At 41.5% G+C, this 17,653-nt stretch overlaps 1 protein-coding gene and 1 long non-coding RNA gene across 4 annotated transcripts in view; one reads left to right on the forward strand and one right to left on the reverse strand.

The window, feature by feature from the left end:
• LOC126548449 (CD109 antigen-like) overlaps positions 1–17,653 on the forward strand; it is a 142,219-nt gene that overhangs the window by 98,215 nt on the left and 26,351 nt on the right. For 2 of the 3 annotated variants that reach the window (XM_050196632.2, XM_050196633.2), the window contains 7 exons: positions 2,619–2,778; positions 3,579–3,696; positions 4,227–4,340; positions 4,488–4,592; positions 5,485–5,613; positions 7,271–7,415; positions 9,832–10,008. In XM_050196632.2, coding sequence (XP_050052589.1) covers positions 2,619–2,778; positions 3,579–3,696; positions 4,227–4,340; positions 4,488–4,592; positions 5,485–5,613; positions 7,271–7,415; positions 9,832–10,008 — 948 coding nt within the window. The remainder of the gene's footprint in view (positions 1–2,618; positions 2,779–3,578; positions 3,697–4,226; positions 4,341–4,487; positions 4,593–5,484; positions 5,614–7,270; positions 7,416–9,831; positions 10,009–17,653) is intronic. The other variant, XM_050196635.3, reaches the window with a different exon arrangement.
• Positions 12,159–16,494, reverse strand: LOC140213103 (uncharacterized). Its single transcript, XR_011890028.1, has 2 exons — positions 15,749–16,494; positions 12,159–14,459 (listed from the first exon to the last, which is right to left on the reverse strand). It is a non-coding gene; the product is annotated as an uncharacterized lncRNA (long non-coding RNA).

Below are 17,653 nucleotides of genomic sequence, written 5' to 3' on the forward strand. Positions count from 1 at the left end.
TGTGTTCACGCAAAAGTTTAAAGGAGTATTTTAGTCTATAGCGCCCGGCCTGACCTGGCTGCTGCGACCTGTCCCAGACAAAAGGGTAATGCAGGTTACAGGTGGTGTGGAAGTGAAGAATGCTCATTGTGTAAACATGTACGGTATGTACGAAGCACAATGCTCAGGATGGTGTACTGCGGCAGGTGGTGCCTTCAGCAAGTGGCCTGCGTAAATTACTCGAATGTGCATGCACAGTGCAACAGGTTAATTTGTGGAATGCTGGCATGTAAACTTTGCCAATGCTTAGCCAACGACCTTCCCTTTATCATTCACCTGCAGAAGCAATTGTGGAGTAGGACGATCCACCATGTGGTGTCACTGCACCTATGAGTGGCCTTAAAATGAAACCATCCTCGAATGTTGCGCTATGTCTAAGGTTACGCGATTCAAAAATAATTAAAAGCGACTGAGTGTTTTACACGATACGTGAGCTGAATGATGCACTTATGTATGAACATGCACTTATGTTTTACACATAGCAGAAGGGACTGATATTCTAGTACACTCTAGGAGTGACGTAAGCTTACTGTGAAGAATAGCGCAAATGTACAGTCAACCGCAAAAGCTTACGGGATGCAGGATCTGCCAAGAAGCTGAATTCTCGCGAAGCGTGGTCACGCAGCTTCGAATTAAATGTTCCAACATGTAGTAGCCTTCGCCACCTACACAGCGATTCATTAAATACGAAGTGTCATGCGTTAACAGTGCAGGAATTCACATTTAAAGGGGAAACCGCATCCCGTAAGCTTTTGCTGTTGACTGTACTTCGTTGCACAAAGCGCAGCAACTCTCTGCGCGCATGTGCTAACAACTGTGAGCAGCACCACGTTCTATGAAAAGAGGCGCAGATAGTGAGCGTGACAGGAAAAGCCGTGGGACAGTGGGAAATAAATAGCACCAAAGCTTAAGTCTGCGAGATTCCTACCAACATATTATTAACTGTGGAAACAGCTGAAGTTTGCCTTTATGCACCATGGCACTACTGTGCACAGATAGTGCAGTGTATGCTGTCTGCAGTGGTGCAAATTGTGTACAGATGATTTCTGTAATAACTTTTCCCCTTAATTATGCAGGCCCAAATTTCGGGGTGTGACCTTTACATGGGGTGTAATCCTTGTACAAGATGTATGCAGCAAGCATTCAGTGTTTTCAGTTTAAACTGACAAAGGTATGCAGGATTTTTGTTCTAGAAATTGCTCTAAATGGAAAAGAGTCAGTGAAAGCAAATTTATCAGAGAGTTGAGACGGCGATCATGTGCAGCTGCAGGGCTACAAGCTCTTTGATGCAGGATGCAAGATAATTTCAAGGTAGCGTGTCGGCCTGCCGGCCAAAGAATCTTTTTTTTTTTATTATTTGCGGCTGTTTCACTAGCTGCTGCTACGAAAATGAGAAGCAGGAAGGGGGTGTGCAGAGTCGGTGTCCTTGCAGTCTTCATGCTGCAACCGCTGTGGTGGATGAACTGGGCAAGTTCACTGATGCCGATGTGAGGTTATATCTACGTAGTCATATTTTATTATTTGTTGGAGCTCTGTACCCACATAATGTTACAAATAGTCATTTCTATTTGTGTTTGAATATTGAATGCACTCGCTCTTATTACCACACAGTCACATTGCCGTATGGCATTGTGCATTTGCTAGACTTCCCGAAAATTTTGTTATTCTCTGTACTGGATGTAGCTACAGTGTTGAATGTAGGACCCGTGGTCATACAGCAAACTTCTGTGTTGACCAACTTAGTGAACTGTATATTCACTGAATCAAAAAGATTAGCATGGCGTAAAAAATTATCCACCAAGAAAAAAATCTCTGGATATAAAAAAGAAACACCTACGAAGTAAGCCGATTTCTGGGAAAGTAAAAATCTGGAACACTGAACCCTAAATGTAAGTTATTTTGACATAACAAAATTATGATGTAATGAAGTGCCGACTTTTTACACTTTGTTATAGCGAGGTTTAACTGCACTAGCTGTCTATGGAGTCGTCACTGTATTTGTCAGAGCAAAGGAAAAGCATTGCTTAGATTTTATAAACAACAAACCAGATTTTAAAAAATTCTCTCATGGGGAAGCAGCACTTGAGAGAAAATGTTTTCAGCTTAATATGGGTTGCCTATATTGGTTCCTATATTTTTCTGGCTAATAGTCAAGTATTGCAAACATTATTATAAAGTGATCCATCACTGGATTTCATTTTCTATGCCATTTGAAAGTGTAGTTAGTACATGAAGCCAGGCTGTTTATAACTTCTATTTGCAAAGTTTACATGTAGTAGGCAATTATCAAGCGCTCCACTGAAAGATGCTCTGGAAGCATCTTGTTTCCATAAATAAAAGGAAAGAATTCTGCAATTTGTGTTCACAAGGCTGATAAAATTTTTTTGGCTTGTTTAAGAATAGACAGTGTGCCAGGTCATAGGGCTTCGTGGTTTTCTTTCTCATTTTCTTTTTTGGGTAGGATGCTTACTCAGTGTCTCTGTTTTCCCTCTTGTTCTCTCGTCTTTCCTCTTTTTTTCTACCTCTTTTGCATGCCCTTGTCCGTCCTTCCATTTGCTCCCTCTGGACACTCCGGACAGTCTATGCGAGGAAGCAAGTGATTCGTCTAGACACTGATGTCTTGACCAATCCCGTCCTTCCACCGGCTGGGCTCCCTGAAGCACCACCTCAGGTGCCTGGTCGCATTAGGCTACGTCAGCAGTACCCTGAAACTTGGCTTTGGACCAATGCCACTGCCAGGTATTCGCAAACCCAGCTTGCATTGCATCTTTCGCCTTGGGTGGATGCTGCCATTTTCGTCATTGTTTTCTGGTGCACTACTGGGCTTGCATTGACTGTATGCTGTTGTAGAGGTAGTTCCTGGGTGCAGTGAGTTTGAGGTTTTTGTGTATTGGGATGCAACTGACATCATCGGGAACTTGGATGTTTCCTGTTCAGTGTGCAGGTGAAAGTAGGTGTTGAATTAAGGATGATACTTGAAAAGTGTGCAATGATGCTGCTTTGTTTATATTTTTAAAGCACTTTGTGGTGTGCTGTATTTAGACCTTTCAGTGTACTATGGTCAGTGCAGTGGTCATCATGGTTGCAATTCACATTGGTAACAGCACGAAGGCTTCCTTGCAGAGTCTTGTGTAGTCTACAATGTTATCTGAATACAGAACTTACTTTTGCTTGCAATTTTCATTCTAGAAACCTGACATAGAAATCAGTACGCTGTGCAGCACAAAAGTTCAATTATAAAAATTTGGTCCACAAAAATAGCCTTTTATGTGCGCCTTGAAGTTTTGTGTTGCTTGCGCTAGATGCTTAAACTTATGTGCATGTGAAATACATACACGCTTTCATTTCTGCTCTGGCAACTTATGTCTTGAATTGCATTTTCGGTTGTCCTTGAAATGGTCTTGCTTGAGTACTGAAAGGCAATTGTGTTCAAGACCACAATGAAATGAATTTACTGTTGTGGGCTGTATCGTAAAATGTATTTGTGATGTCCTTTAAACATCCCTAATTATCACAACCTGTTCTTGTTCTTATCACAGTCCTGATGGTAGGGCTGTCATTTCAAGTACTGTTCCTGACACCATTACATCTTGGGTAATCAGCGCATTTGCGCTAGATTCTCTCACTGGCCTTGGTATTGCACCCTCTCAAGCAAAAGTAAGATGTTATATTATGTCACTATTTTGGCAATGAGTAGTATTTAAAGAATTGCTGTTGCATGTAGTTTAATACTTAGGTGGTATGATTGCATAAAGATTTAATAAATGTGCAGCACACACCATATGCAGGTGAGTTGTAAGTTAATTTCCTTGTACTGTACTTTTTATTCTATCATTGGTGTGCATTATGCGAGGCCATTACTTCCTCAGTTTTGCTGTTAAACATCTACTGGTATTTTCGCAAAAATGTAGGTTGAGGGTGCATGGCACTTTATTGCATCTGTTGAATGCGAGTAAAAAGAACTGTTATGGAAGAAGCAAATGGCTGTGGAAAGATAGAGAAGCATTATAGCATGTAAGCCCATCCACATAACTGTTGAAAGGAATTATTCATGATTTCTTGTACTCGGTGCATTGTACTAGTTCAAGATTTATTATTGTTGCCTAAAATTGCATGCTTGAATTTGCTGTTCCTTGAAGCGCATTTATGTTCTATTTTTGTGATAATGTGAATGTTTTATATGCTAGGTGACTGTCTTCCGGACATTTTTTGTCACTGCCAGTTTGCCATACTCGGTACTTCGTGGAGAGTCTGTGGCAATCCAGTGTGTAGTTTTCAATTACAACAACAAGCCGGTTGAGGTGAGCTTTGTGCTTTGTGTTTTGTAGCCCGCAATGTTATAACTTAAAATAAATTACTGTTGCGAGTTGTTTTTATTTTTCTTTGATGGTCTTGCGTGCATTGTTCAGCTGGCGATTTCCGACTTTCTCTTGGCACATGCATTTTAGGCGGAAGTGACATTAGAGAATCGACGTGGAGAGTTCATCTTCAGTTCATTGTCAAATGATGTCACAGGGGAAGAAGGAAAGGACAGACGTTCCAAGAAAGTTACAGTAAGTGCCTGTTTGGGGCTGTTTTGCTGATATCGTGTTGTACATCTCCAGGTGCACACTTCTCATGAGAGCTTTTAAAAGCTTATTTGATTAGTTGATTTTTATATGTATTGTTCAAGCAGCACAAAACATTGACTAGACAGAGCAAAAGAGAGAGTGTAAAAATTGTGCTTTCAAGGAGCAAAAGTTGTATAAAAAAGCATGCATAAAGAAAGGCTGGTACATTTCAGCTTATTGGTGTATTGTTATAGTTATGCAGTTTGCTTTCTTCCAAGTTTTTCCATGCTTGACATTGCCACACATGTTGTTTACTTTTTGTCCCTGACTGGTTTTCACTGAACTATGTTATCATGTTATTGCTGTATCCAAAATTTCTTGGAACGGTCTTCCCAATTTTATGGCGAAATCGGCACATCTAATCATTGTATGAGCAACATGAATATTGTTTTGCAATTTTAAATCAACACGAGCACCAGCAATCTGGAATGTAGGGTGGCACATGTGGGCAGAAATTGACCTGCAATATTAGACTGGAAGACTGCTAGAGTTGTCACTTAAGTGCTGCTTTGTTCTTAGGACACTAGTTCACCCATTAAAAGTTTGAATTTTTATCCATTCTTTCTGGTTAGTGGTTCTGGCTTCACCATCACTACACAGCAACAGTATTCTTCTGTGTCTGTGGTTGCAAAAATTTAATGTATCTATGTGGGCATTACTTGCACCATTGGGAAAATTATTAGTAAGCTCCCTTGCTCAAATTTTATGGTATTGCTGCTGGGCCTGCTCTGTCTGTGTACGCGTTTTATAACTTAGCGCAGTTTTTGCACTTGGCTAACTTGTTTCCTGAACATGTTGTGCATTGGTCCTGATAACTTTCACTGGCGCTTCTCAGGTACCAGCTCGGGATGGTGTACCTGTGTCTTTTCTGATCACACCTCTTAAGCTGGGCTACATTGACATTCGAGTGTCGGCTACTTCAAGTCTGGCTGGTGATGCCATACTGAAGAAACTCCTTGTGAAGGTAAATGCTTGGTACAGCCTTTGGCACTTGAGATGACTAGCAAGGCAGGCAAACATTTCTCTACAGAACCATCCTGGCTTTTATATAATCTTTACTGCATTAGTTTTTATGACCTGTGATACTGCCGCGCTTTTTTAAAGCGTCAATAACAAAAGCAAATGGAACAAGGAAAGTTTTATGATAGTGGAGTGTCTTCTGCTTAATGGTTATGGTGGTCTGTGTCTCTGAAAGAAAATAGGATTGGTGGGAAGCAGGTTTGAAGAGACAGTGAAAGCAAAGTCTCCTGTTAAAGTTAAAAAAAAAAAAAAGGCTACACTTTATGTTACCATAGCTGAATTGGCTATTGTGCGACCTACCAGTAATGTTGGTTTTGGGAAAATATTGTAGTAGATGTGCCATTTTAATGAGGGGCATGTTTTGCATGAGTGTTTTGAAACCAGAGATGGTGCGTGATACTCCATGGGTAACCCAAATGTTACGATTGACTTGAGTATTTCTTGGCTGTAAATAAGGCAGGTAGGTATTGTTAAAGGGGCCCTGAACCACTTTTTATCGAAGTGGAGAAAGACATTTGAAGTGAAGATAGGCTATTTCAGAACCACTTTGCCGCAAAAAGTACTTCAATGCGTTCAGCAGAAGCGGAGTTATTGGCAATCAAACACGGCCTCAGCTGTGCTCCCCTTTCTCCTCCAATGCCTTGCACTGCGAAGACTACGGCAGTGACGTCACCGTGGCGCGCAGTTCAAATTTCCGATTTGGTGCCTATGCCGCGCTAAACGTAAGCCAAACATGGCTGTACTCGGAGAGCCGCAGCGTGCATAGCCACTGGACTCGTGGCGGCCTCTCGTGGCGGCCGCGGTTTAGCCGAGCACAGCGACCAATAGCAGCTGCGTATTGGAGTGTGCTTTATGACAAAATAAAGCACACAGAAAAGAGGGAGTATCATGGGGTTTTTGAAACGAGGGCGTTTGAGAAAAAGGTGACTTCGCGCTCCGCTTGCGAGCTCCACGGACTGCATCCGACAGCAGAACTTGGCTGAGATGTTCACAACAGCGTATGCTACCCGTGGACCATGTTATTTCACCAAGCCCAAGAGGTGGTTCAGGGCCCCTTTAGGATGTGGTGTGCACCTTGTGCTTGCTGGATACATTTTTTGCCTTCTTGGTGTTCAAATATTCTTGCAAATATTCTATATTCCTGGTAAAGTGAATTTTTTCTTATCTAGAAATCTTACTGTGTTTATTGTATTTATATGTTCTGTAATGTTTTTTTCTATTACATAATACTGTATAGTACTTCTGTTAACATTTTTTATGTAAACTGTTTATAATGTGAAATATTGATGTGTTGTTTTTTATGATCCCCTCCATCCCTCCTGTTCCTCAATGCCTTATGTATGTTCTGTAATGTGTGCTTAAATAAATAGATAATAAACAAATAAATAGCAAAGATTGGTAGGCTTGTACCACAGAATCAGTTTTGGCGCAATGAGGGCTAGCGGCTGTAAGGTTAAGCACCAATGCAGTGTAAGTTAACATTTATTTCTGTGCAGTATATTGTTGATGGTGAGAATGCGCACAATGTGCAGATTGTTAGAGAGACATAGGTTCACTGACTGAAGCTTTATTTGAATTCTGTTTGCTCCATTCTGCTGCAGCCTGAAGGCTCAAAACAGCACTTCAACAAGGCCATTCTAATTGACAGAAGGAATCCTTCAGCTCCTCCCACTGTGTCCAACATCACTATTCCTGTTCCAAAGAATGCAGTTCCTGGATCAGAGAGGATCAGTATCTCTGCAATTGGCAAGTGGCTTTGGTATTTATGGGACCCACTTGTATGGGTGTGTGTTTAGATCCTGTAAGGTCAGAGAAGTGATTGAAGCACAGCTTAGATATTTTACTGCTAGCCAACATACATTTATCAAAGGTAAACAAAAGGTAAAGAATGGGTTATTCTCTCATTATATCTAGAATTTAAATTATCATCTAGTTGCACAAATGATTGCTGCACAAAAGAGAATTTTATGAATCTCTGCACATATCCTTTCTTGCAATAAATATCAAGGACACTTTCCTTGGTTTTCATAGAATGTTTTATTCTTCATTGTGTGTCATTCTTGAGGTATGTGATGCCAACAGACAATGAAGCCTAGGAAACCGTAAGGGAAATTGCTTTCCTTGGCTTCACTTTCTGTCAGTTTCATGTAACCACACCAAAAATTGAGTCTCTCATTTCTCCTTCTCATTCTTAAGGTATGGTTGTATGTAATCAAGGTTTTATTGGTGCAACAGCTGTCATGGTTGTAACGCGCCATCTGTATAGTTGAGGCCATATTGAACATATGAGACCATATATGAGGCCATATTGGACAGAATTGTTGCATTGCTTGTTTCAACAGAATAAGGTAGGGCTGGGGGTTGCGTAGTAAATACAGTAGAACCTTGCCTATATGTTCCTTGATACTAGTATGCTTTTTTAGGTTATAACTGTGCTGAATCTCTGTCCATGTGACACTTTTCCTGTGACAAGTTCCCCAGCTAGCATGTTCTACCCCTGGGTCCCATGAAAAACCTATTAAGAGGGTTCTACTGTATCACACTCTTATACTCCCATGAGGCTGTTTTCTTGTGATGTCTGCAACTTAATCTTAGATTGTATATATCTTTTTACAAAAGGCTTGAATTGAAATTGTCTGCCTTCAGCACTTCTTGACCAGATATCCTCTCATGTTGTCTTTTGTGGCTATAAAGTGACTGAGTGCAGGATTAATGTAAAGGTGCATGACACAGGTCAAAAATCTGTTCAGTTTTAATGAAGTATTAAGTTGACAACGTTTGCTCTTTCACTGGAATGAATTTGATTCATTCATGGCTTAGTGAAACCAAAGCCAGCCGATAAATCTGTCTGCTTCTACTGCTATCACAAGTCTAGGGCCCTGCAAAACAGGTGGCACCTGCATGTGCTCATCTGCATTACTTATTGGGAAGTGGGAAAAGTGAACCGTTTGGCCTCCTAAGGTATTTTTCCTTTGTGGTTTTGAGATGCCCGAATGTCCCACTCCTTATGTTGCATTTCCTTAACAAGTCGGCACAAGTGCTATAACCTTCAGAATGTGCAAAAACAAGCACTTGACTCGCAACTTGACAAGCACTTGCTCGCAACTTGACATCAAAATATGATGCATTGAAATTAAAAACTTACTGCAACTGCAGCACTAAATGTGGGAATGGCAGTGCACTTGTAGTGAAGCAAGTAGCTCTTGCTTTGGCAGATACAGTAAAATCTCGATAATTGGAACTCGAAGAGGTCCAAAATTTTTTTTCGAAATAAATGAAGCTCATTGAATGGAGGTCTTGCGTGCAGCACTGCATAAGGCAACACATTGTGCACTGACCTAACGCACTAGGGACGAGTTCCAGAAGCATGGCTTCACAGCAGTGTGGCGTACACTGCCATGAAGCTGCATTTCCAGGCAAAATATTTGCTGCTGTGAAACTGCACCTCAAGGCAAAATTTGCATATAACTCGCACACCGACTTATACACGCCAAACTGTGCTATACGCATCAAAATATGGTACTTGCAACAGGAGACGGGAGTGGCAACCAGTGCACGGTCGCACTGCTGGGTTGGAGGCTCCTCCGCGTAATGGCCTGCTCCTGAGAACACAGCTGGTGGCACAGTATGTTCGAATAACTGCCGCAAACATGTGTGCGTTTGAATTATCTGGCATTTTTGCACATTGAAATACCCACAATTTTGAAAGGACCACAGTGTCAGTTTGAATAAACCTGAAGCTTGACTGAATTAAGTGGGTTTGAAATAGTGAGATTTACCTGGTGCTATTTTATTTTTGTTAGGAATGTTATTTTGAAACTTTCTCGTTGAGATAGAGTATAGGAATAAATTCAGAAGTGCAATTTTACTTTATATGGTCAATCAGTTCTGCAGAATCCCGCAACGTGGAGGAAGGTTCATGAAAGGAAAAATTGTCATCCACCTGATTGTAGCATGAGGCTACAAAGGAAACGTATACGAGTTTCTTGGAAAGAAAGCTTTGCAGTTGAGAAAAAAATTTGCCCTTGTCTGGGATTTCCTTGTGTGCAAATTTACTTGTTTCGCATACACAGTGTAGACCTTTATGCACAAATTATAAAATGCCTGCCACGTTGTGTGTGTTTCCTTCCACTCAACAGTGAATACAAAATTGAACCTGCAGGTGACCTCCTTGGCCCAAGCGTGAACAATTTGGACCAGCTGCTGGTGATGCCGCATGGCTGTGGAGAACAAAATATGTTGGATTTTGTGCCAAACATTGTTGTTCTTGACTATCTGAGCCGAGCCAATCGGTTGTCAGATGCTGTTCGAGGCAAAGCAATACGGAACCTCGAGGATGGTAAGACAAACGTACCTACTCCTTATTGCTTAGTTTGCTGTAAGTAAGGTGCATTCAGGGCGTTGGTGCACCCCCATGTTAAAGCCCCATTGAACTTTATTTGCATCATGCAGGACAATCTATACAGAAGTGCGATATTTGTATCAAAAAGTTCAAAATTGTTTGTATTCTTCGTTTTGGAAGTATGCATCACCTGATGCCACATTTAACGTAATAAGGCACTGCCTGCAGGGATGTCCAATGAGAATTTCTTACATGAAGGCTGAAGTGAAAGTGGAATTGCAGGCTTGGAAGCATTATACAGACCTTTTATTGTTGCAGTGCATTCTCCTTTATGCTTAGCCTCACTCCCTTATAACAGGCCTTACCAGGGAATTTGGTACGTGGGGGCCTATAGAACCCATGACAGAACTATAGATTGGGATAATGCATTCTTTTTTTCTTGCCTTCACAGCCTCACTCTACATTACACTGCAATAGGTATGTGTATGCCATATCTGCCTCACTGGTATCTTCGCTAGGCTTACAATCCTCTCCTCGATTTTGAGACTGTCATTTTCATGTCCCAAGTCCATTTAGAGTCTATTTGTATGTGAAGACTGAATGTTACAAAAATAGTGGCAGAAGATTAAGGCAGTGTTGAATAACATGTACACAAGCGGTGACCTGAGCGGTGCTCCAAGGAAGTACTCCAGGGGAAGCTCAAGAGGCCAGAGGGACCAGAGAACACCTCCGCCACTTATGAGACAACATTTAGGCTGCAGGTCTCCCCTTTATTTCAGCTAGCAAGTGAGCCACCCACTACTACAGTCCTTAGTGTTTTTTTGTTGTTTGTTTATTCTGTGGTTATAGTCATCTTGCACTGAAGTTTTCCACAGGTGACAGCATTGCGAGAACACACAGCCTAGCAAGAAGAAGCAAAATTGGAGAGGTGAGGTTCAGATTTGCGATGATGCTTAAGAATGCCTATAGCAAGGCAGAGGTTGTGCTCGGACGCAGCAGAACAAGCATTACCAAGTTGGGGCTTTGGTTTCGGCATCTGGTCTGGGGGTTTGGTCTAGGTCTGGGTCTAGGCTCAGCATTTAATGTTCAGGCAAACATCTCTTGGCACTTTGAAGGTTGTTTCACTTTTTTTTGCAGCCCTAGCGACTGGTGTCGGTGAGACTGGTTGGATAAATGAGTCGCAGTGGCCTCTGGCCAGTGCAGGGTGCCTACATGCTTGGCTCAATTCCATAGCTTCTTTACACCCACATGTATGCAAGACTGTGTAAAGTTGCTGTTGTGCAAGAACAATGGTTGCTTTTACATGCGACTGGGCAAAATTTTGAGGTTGACGCCATTTGTGGTTATGATTTAAAGATAGAAACAGCACAAATTGGTAGTTAGGAGGGCCAAACACTGGGGCAAAGAGAAATGTCAATTGGTCGTTGGCAGTATTAACAACCATGCTTGATAGCTAATGGTCCACTGGTATCTTCAGTGAGATTTGCACTCTCTCCCTGGGTTCTGAATTGCTCGACAGAACATTAGCATTTCCAGCTACAGCTTGGAGCTTTTGTGACTGACTCCATATAAATCATAAGCTGAACAGTTCAGGGGTCTTTCTATAATTCTCGTGAACTGAGTGGACTTCAGTGCAGTTCTGTGAACCAATTGCCAAGCTCCCTCTGGGCTAGTCTCAGAGGGGGTCTACTGTACAATATGGCACTGTATTGTACTGTATGGCATTAAAAATAAAATGCTCCTTCATCTGCACCAAGGTATGATGTCATGCCTAATGACAATTCTATTACAGAACACCATATTTCTTTCTGCTCCCATTGATTAAAAAAAAAAAGAGGTTTAAAATGTCATATAACTGCTACTCCCATGACAGATTGTAATATTAAGAAGTGCAGTTCTAACTTTTGCACCAATTTTCTCTGCTGTCCTGGTCACTTGGTGTAGTCTTGATAAAATTATAAATCAGTTTCTATCAAATCCTATCATTGCTAAATCAATTGCCTGCTAAAGTATTTTCATTTTTTGGCAGAAGAAAAGATCTTATTACTAGAAAAAATAAGGGAGGCCAAACTTTTCCTGAATTGTTCATCCTGGAATGTCTATTTCCTTCCCAGCAAACCATAAATATTCAGGGTGCACCACAAAAGACCAAATATCCAAGACATTTAATGACATCTAGTTCACATCTATAATTTGTTCCACTAGTACATGGCAGTCAAGGGTCATCCAAAGGACGTCAAATGGCCTTGTGATTTGAACATCTCTTGCACATCCAAAGCTTCCACGCGTTGATCATACATTGTGCATTGTGACTAGATGAACACACCATGCCACAAAAATACAAGCAAATTGTCTCTAATGCCTAACAATGAGATCCTGGGGAAGAAAAAATCGCGCTATTGTCTGTTCCAGCACTGTGGCCAGGCATTTACTTTGCTTTTCCCCATCATACGCATGTTCGAGATCCTACGAGAGGGAGAATGGGTTCCTGAATTGCGAAATATTCATTTATTCATCTTGAAAAAAGCAGTGGCAGTTAGAGTTGTTCTCCTAGACAAACTCATTACCATTTGTTCCCTTTACATACCCCCACATTACAATTTAAACAAACATGAATTTCAGTCCTTTATAGATGAATTGCCTGAACCTTACGTTGTTCTTGGCGACTTCAATGCGCACAGTTGCCTGTGGGGCGACTCTCGTACAGATGCGCGAGGTCGTCTTGAACAGTTCCTTTTCTCTTCTGGTGCGTGCCTTCTGAATAAGAAGGAAGCCACATATTACTGTCTTGCAAACAAAACCTTTTCTTCAATTGATCTCAGCATAGTTTCTCCTTCTATTCTGGCTGAATTCGAATGGGAAGTTACAAACAATCCTTACGGAAGCGACCACTTCCCCATACTGCTACAAGCACTAAAAGAAAACGAATATCCACCACAGGCTCCTAGGTGGAAGATTGACACAGCTGAGTGGGAGAAATTCCGAGCCCTCACTAGTATATCATGGGATGACATGTCCTCGTTGGGAATTGATGCCGCTGTGGAGTATCTTACAGCCTTCATAATAGACGCCACATCTAAATGCATATCACAAGTAAATGGCTTGGTGTGCAAACGGCGTGTTCCGTGGTGGGACGACGACTGTAGGATCACTCGTAAGAAACAGAACAAAGCGTGGGGGTTGCTACGCGCCTCTCCCACTATCTTATTAACTTTAAGCAAGTAAAATCCCAAGGCAGGAAAACGCGCCGACAGGCTAGAAGAGAGAGTTGGCAGAAGTTCTTATCGAGTATCAACTTGTATACAGATAAGGCGAAAGTCTGGAACAGAGTTATTAGGATAAGAGGACGACAAACATATTCACTTCCTTTGGTAAACACACAAGGCAATACCCTGCAAGATCAGGCAGACTCACTTGGGGAGCACTTTGAGAGCGGGTCGAGCTCAACCCATTATTCTGTCCTTTCTCAAATATAAACAAACAGAAGAATGTAAGCCACTAATTAGAAAATCCAGACAGAATGAACCCTATAACCAACCTTTCAGTATTGCCGAGTTGAGAGCTGCCTTGAACACATGCAAAAGCACTGCACCGAGACCTGACAGTCATGTATGACATGATCAGAAACTTACATACTGACACACAAGTTACACTAGTTGCACTTTTCAACACTCTGTGGGCTGCGGGATACTTCCCATCTACATGGAAAGAGGTGATTGTGGTTCCTGTCCTGAAGCAGGGAAAAGACCCCTCCTTGGCAGCAAGTTATCGTCCGATAGCTCTTACAAATTGTCTGTGTAAGCTGTTTGAAAAAATGATTAATCACAGACTCATACACTTCCTTGAACTCAACAATATACTCGATCCCTATCAGTGTGGCTTCAGACAAGGGCAGTCAACAACCGATCAACTTGTGTGCATTGAAGGATACATTCGCGATGCCTTTGTACACAAACAGTATTTCCTCTCGATATTCCTCGATATGGAGAAGGCATATGATACAACATGGCGTTACGGGATCTTGTGAGACTTGTCGGGAATGGGCATCTGTGGAAATATGTTGAAAATAATTGAAAGCTATTTGTCCAATCGTACCTTGCGTGTAAAAGTCTGCAATGCACTATCACATCCTTTCACGCAGGAAACTGGTTTACCCCAAGGAGGCGTGCTCAGCTGCACTCTCTTTATCGTTAAGATGAACACAATACGTGCTTCACTACCACCTGCCATTTTTTATTCCGTATACGTAGACGATATACAAATAGGCTTCAAATCCTGCAACCTCACAGTATGCGAAAGACAGGTTCAGCAGGGCTTAAACAAGGTGTCCAAATGGGCTGACCAAAATGGATTTAAAGTCAACCTCCACAAAAGTTCTTGTGTTCTCTTCACAAGGAAGAGAGGCCTGGTCCCAGATCCTTGCGTAGAACTGGGCGGACAACAAATTCCTGTAAACAAAGATCACAAATTTCTTGGTGTTATACTTGACTCCAGGCTCACTTTCATTCCTCACATAAAACATCTTAAAGAAAGATGTCTTCGAACAATGAACTTACTTAAAATCCTATCCCACACAATGTGGGGTAGCGACAGACGGTGTTTATTGAATATTTACAGGAGCCTAGTTCGATCATGGTTAGATTATGGTGCCGTAGTATACCAATCTGCCGCACCGAGCGCGCTTAAGATGTTAGACACCGTTCACCATCTGGGCATCCGTCTGGCCACTGGCGCATTTAGGACAAGCCCTGTTGAAAGTCTATATGTAGAGTCGGATGAGTGGCCACTCCATCTTCAGAGAACAAACATCAGCTTAGCGTATTTTCTCAAGGTTCGCTCTAATAAGGAACATCCGTGTTTCACAACCGTTAACGACTTGACGTGTGAAACACTTTTTCATAATAGACCCTCTATGAGACTTCCTTTCTCACTGCGTGCAAGAGAACTTAGCATGGAAATGGATGTTCCAGTTCTCGAACATCACTTAATGCCTCCAGCTAAGCTAGTACCGCCCTGGGAGTGGCAGGTGATAGACTGTGATGTACTGTATCCTTTGTGGAAGTCACAAAGCATGCTCCTGACCTCGAAATCGCTATGCATTTTTGTGAACTTCAATCAAAATACTGCTGTTCCGAATTCTACACAGATGCATCAAAATCACATTCTTGTGTATCTTATGCTGCTGTTGGTCCCTCTTTTCCTAAATCCGATGTATTGAACCCCTTAACGAGTATCTTCACTGCAAAAACCTATGCCGTACTGTCTGCAGTAAAACATATAAATAAATTAAAACTCGACAGAGCAATAGTATTTACAGACTCGTTAAGCCTTGTAAAAGCGCTGAACTCTTTACAAAAGCATACAAATCCTGTTTTCATTGAACTTTACTCGCTCTTATGCAATATTTATCTATCACACAGACACGTAGTAATATGCTGGGTGCCTGGCCATAGGGGCATCGAGGGTAATGTGTTAGCTGACAGAATGGCCACATCACTCGCATCACTAACCACTTTTCCTACGGCTGCTGTCCCTGTCACAGATCTGAGGCCTTTTTTAAGAAGGAAACTGCGACAACACTGGCAGCGTATGTGGAACGCAGAAACAAATAATAAACTGCACGTTATAAAGCCACAGTTAGGTTTTTGCCCTCTTCAACAAAATCTCGGCGAACAGATGTCTTATTCTGTCTCCTCAGAATAGGACACACATTTGGTACCCACAATTTTCTGCTTACTGGAAAGGAGCCGCCAACCAGTGGTTGATGTGGTGAGAGGCTGACCATCCTCCACGTCCTCTTAGAATGTCGGAAAGCCGAATCTGAAAGAAACATGATACCGTTATTACATCCCTTTACACCCGGCTATGTTTCTCTGTAAGGAACCGCTTTTTAACACCAAGGCATTCCTCAACTTCTTAAATGATGTCGTTCTGCACTTTATAAGCCCATTAAATTCGTAGAGCATCCTCGCTCCAGAGGATGCCGCTGCGATAATTGTTTTGCATGGCACATGCCTCCAGGCCCTTGTGTTTCAAGGGCTCTAAGGAGGCAGTAGTGCTCTAGCATATCTTACAACCTGATATATTTTTACCTGCCGTATCATTCTATTTAAATACATCTTAATGTTCAAAGTACATGCCATACCTCATCGCCATAATCTTATTATACAAATTTTACGCACTTCAGAGCGACCATTTTTAAGGCCCCTTTACAGCCACGTCAGACCATCTTCATAGAACTCATAATTACACTGCAAAATCATTACCACGGACATGGCGCTCTTTGGCCATACTGGCCCTTGTGCCATAAAACATCAAATATCATCTTGAAAAAAGATTCAAGTTGATGTATTAAAGCCCAGGATTTCAGTTATGACCGCATTTATTTTTTGTAACGTAGTGATCAGCAGCAATTTTGCATGACCTCTGCACACACTGCTGGAAACCGCGCATTATAAGCTAAACCTTTCGGTTGCGCCATTTTTTTTTCTCGTACATAAATGCTTTATTTTTCAATTATATCGATTAGTAGACTTAAAAATATGTAATCTTTAACTTGCTGATATATTTGGACAGATTATAAAGAAAAAACAAGCTTGATTTAGTAATATCTTTGACTTGACATCGCCAAGTGTGCTTCATTGGTGCGTCTTTTCGACTTTTGTTAGGTTGACCATGACCCAAGTACATATATACTAGGCAAAACTGTACAGTTGCTTACTGAAATTTAGAGCTGTCCTTCTGACCGCTATTTGTGGCACAATTTTTTTGCCTTGTGGAGCGCTTATGGAAATGTCCTTAGGGTAACGTTTTGGTATTTCACTGTCAGACAAGTTTGTACCGCTTGGTTTCTAGCGCACCTCTTCATGTGTCAGAAATATTTCTCATTTGCAATGCTTATCTCGTAGTCTCTAGCAGCATTATGTTTTTGGCACTTTTGTGGTGTGAAAAGCTGCCTGAGCAAGTTGCTTATCAAGATGGACATTCCATCTTGGCATTCTGCTTGTGGGGATTTTCTTTTAGTACATAATTTTAAAGATAGCTAGAAAGTACTGGCTTTCTATATTGAATCTCGTGGCCCCAGAAGCAGAGGCATGCAGACCATACCCTTTTGATCATTCATTAGTATGAATAGTTGAAGTGATTATCATGTATATGATCTGTTGTGCCTTGCACATATTTAGTATGGTCTTGGGGGACGTCGTTTTTATCAATAAACTTCAGTTGTTAGTCCAGCCACCTTCCTGTTGCTTTATCTGTTTCCCTCTCAATCTTTTCCCATATTCAAGTTTGCTGGCATTCTCCAAGCATAACCATGTACAAACTAGCCCAACAAGCCACTCTAATTACCTGTGCCTTAATTAAGCATGTCCTAATTAACACAGACGGTTGTGGGTTCACTTCACCTTAATTAACACTAAATGTAGTGAGTTCTACTCCCACCAATGGTCAAGGGTTGGAATGTCTTAACTCTATCTTAATTAACTACATCTTAGTTAACTTTCCCTAATTAACATGAAATGTGGGTTTGAATGACTTCATTAACTCTATATTAATCAACTTCACCTTAATTAAGCCAATTATAGTGGGTTCGACTCTTGACCTTCACAATGTCAATTGGAATCCAACTTGGAGATACGGC

This window comes from Dermacentor andersoni, chromosome 1 (assembly GCF_023375885.2).
Source record: "Dermacentor andersoni chromosome 1, qqDerAnde1_hic_scaffold, whole genome shotgun sequence".
NCBI lineage: Eukaryota > Metazoa > Arthropoda > Arachnida > Ixodida > Ixodidae > Dermacentor > Dermacentor andersoni.